The 2,303-nt window shown below is 51.8% G+C and overlaps 1 protein-coding gene across 1 annotated transcript in view; it reads right to left on the reverse strand.

Annotated features, from left to right (window-relative positions):
• Positions 1-1,983, reverse strand: part of LOC119493262 — a 2,175-nt gene extending 192 nt beyond the window's left edge. Inside the window, exons 1-2 of the mRNA XM_037778418.1 lie at positions 1,524-1,983; positions 1-883 (exon numbers count right to left, since the gene is read on the reverse strand). The exon at positions 1-883 is cut by the window's left edge and continues 192 nt beyond it. Coding sequence (XP_037634346.1) covers positions 1-834 — 834 coding nt within the window. The 5' untranslated portion in view covers positions 835-883; positions 1,524-1,983. The remainder of the gene's footprint in view (positions 884-1,523) is intronic.
• Positions 1,984-2,303: the final 320 nt, after the last annotated feature.

A 2,303-nucleotide genomic window follows, 5' to 3' on the forward strand; every position in this document is an offset into this window, starting at 1 on the left:
GCCCAATACCACATATTGCGTCCGTGTTGTAATGGTCCATTTCTCGGGTCCGTTGTCGTGGCAGGTGGGTTTACAGGGGCCTGGGGAGTAGCTTCTGTCGTGGTCGAAGGAAGGGGTGTAGGTGAAGAGTTCTTGGGTGTTGGATTCCAGACCTGTGGTAGCGCTGGCTTCCAGAGAGGCCAAGGCAGGTGGCGCGACCCCAAAAGAGTGCTGAGTGGAGGGCTCAGATAGGGCTTTCAAAGTGGCAATGTTAGCCTTTGGAGTCCCAATCATCATGGGTGTAGCCTCCTGCAGCTGCTCAATTGGGGCCCGCCGCCCGACAAGGCCAGTCCGGTCACCAGCGCCACCTGTGGGTGTGAGAGGGAGAGGAGAGATGGTGTCAATGGTTATAACTGCAAGGTTGTGCTTACTGTGAATGGTGGGGGATGTTATTATATCCAGGCTAGGGGCCTTGTGGTTAGCAGGGTAGATGGGGCTGATCTGCTGGGTAGTCTGGTCGGGCCCCCAGGAGATCCTCTTGGTCCGCTTTGGAAGTGGAGATGAGGTTTCTGCCGGACCGGGGACCGTGTTTGGGTGTCCGGGGCAGTGAAGGGGCAGGTGCTGAGGAGGGAGGGGTCCGTTTGGTAAAGGATATGGTGAGTTGCTTCTGTGGGCGGGGGGCCTGTGGTGGGTCCGGTGGGGGCTGGTTGGGTGCAGGAATGAGTCCTCGAGTTGGTGGTGGGGTAGGGAGCAGGGGTTCCTGGTTAACCTGCTGGTGGTGTCGGGTGATGTGTTGGGATCCAAGGGAAAGGGGGGGCCTGTGCGGGGCTGGCAGGGGTGGGAAGTCCACCTCATCTGAGAGCTCCGGGATCGGGGACAGAGAGCTGTCCGACCTGAGGGTAGACTTGGGAGGGGTTTGAGAGGAGGTGTGTTGTGTGTTTGAAGGTGTGTTGTAGTGAATGTATGGTTTCCTGTCTTAATCTGTGGCCATAGCGCTTCCTGGCCCAACCAATGGCTATTTGGAGGGCCAGGGGGTTATGGGTGGTGTTGGTGAGGGTATGTATGGTCGACTGATAGTGTTGTTGTAGGATGATCATATTAGTGTGCATCCAGTTGATAGTGTTGGCCTGAATTTGGCTGCGTGTGTGTTCAGTGGGTGTGGATGGCTTTATGAAAGCTGAGAGTCTATGAACATGCCTCATCATCCCAGGTGGAAATGTTTGTGTAGAAATGGCTGTATCTGCTATGTGTTTGTGGTGTATGGCCTGTATGATTTTTGAAATATTGCTTGCTGAGCGTTCTGGTGTGTGGATCTGGTGGGTGATTGAGTGTGGATGTATGTTGTGTGTCCATGGTTGTGGCTGTATGTGTGGTAGGATGGTTGACTAGTGTTCTGCGTTGTGGGATGGACATGAGTGGTTGTGGTGTAGTGTGTGCGTGTGTGTGTGAGAGCCGTGCCGACTTACCTCTGCCACTCGAGGGCACATCCTTTCCTCTGTGTAAAAAACATTTGTTAATCGTCAAAAAATTGTGTGGGCTCTTACCTAGGGAATGCAGGTGGAGGTCTCTGGCCTGCTGGTCCTTTTGGGTGGGTGCCGAGGTAGGCCTTGAGGAAGTGGCTTGGTGTATCTCCTGGAAGGTAGATGTGGTAGGAGTTTCCCGGTGGGCCTGCTGAGACAGCTTAGAGGAGAGGCTTTCCAAAAAAAAACAATCTGCAAATTGTTTGTTAGGTGCAGAAGTCCATGTGTGTGGAGAAAATGGAGGCCTGAAAGCTAGGCCAGAGTGCAGCCTGGTAGAGCCCTCCACAGACGATTTAAAAAGGTATTTAGCTTTAATAGGTTAAAATTTTAACAATTAAAACCAAGATAAAAAACAACAATAAAACACAATGGTGTACTTAAAAGGCTAAAAAAGAGTAAAAGGTGTCCTGTGCCGTCGAGTGGTTCCTGACGTTTCGCAGAGTTGCTGCTTCATCAGAGGAATTGTAAGAGTGCCGGCACAGCTCTGGGGTAGTTAAGTGTTACAGGAAGGGGTGTGAGTCCTTCCTGCAAGCCTCAACTACCCAATCAGTATGTCTGGTTTCTGGTGGTGTCCTGTGATAGGATGATGAGGCAAGTTGGGTTTAAATTTCGGAGGGAAAACTGGTTGTTGTGTTTGATTGGTCCAATAGGGGGTGTGGAAGGGGAGGAGGAGACAAGGAAGTATGTTTTCAGTTTTGGTGGTCTTATGAGAGATATGGTATGTGGTTCTCCTGCTAGAGGTCTGTCCCCACACCGGCAGACCAGGGTTCAAGTCCCAATGGAACAAAGCATTTTGTGCATCAT

The sequence above is a fragment of the Sebastes umbrosus genome, chromosome 8, assembly GCF_015220745.1.
Source record: "Sebastes umbrosus isolate fSebUmb1 chromosome 8, fSebUmb1.pri, whole genome shotgun sequence".
NCBI classification, from domain to species: domain Eukaryota; kingdom Metazoa; phylum Chordata; class Actinopteri; order Perciformes; family Sebastidae; genus Sebastes; species Sebastes umbrosus.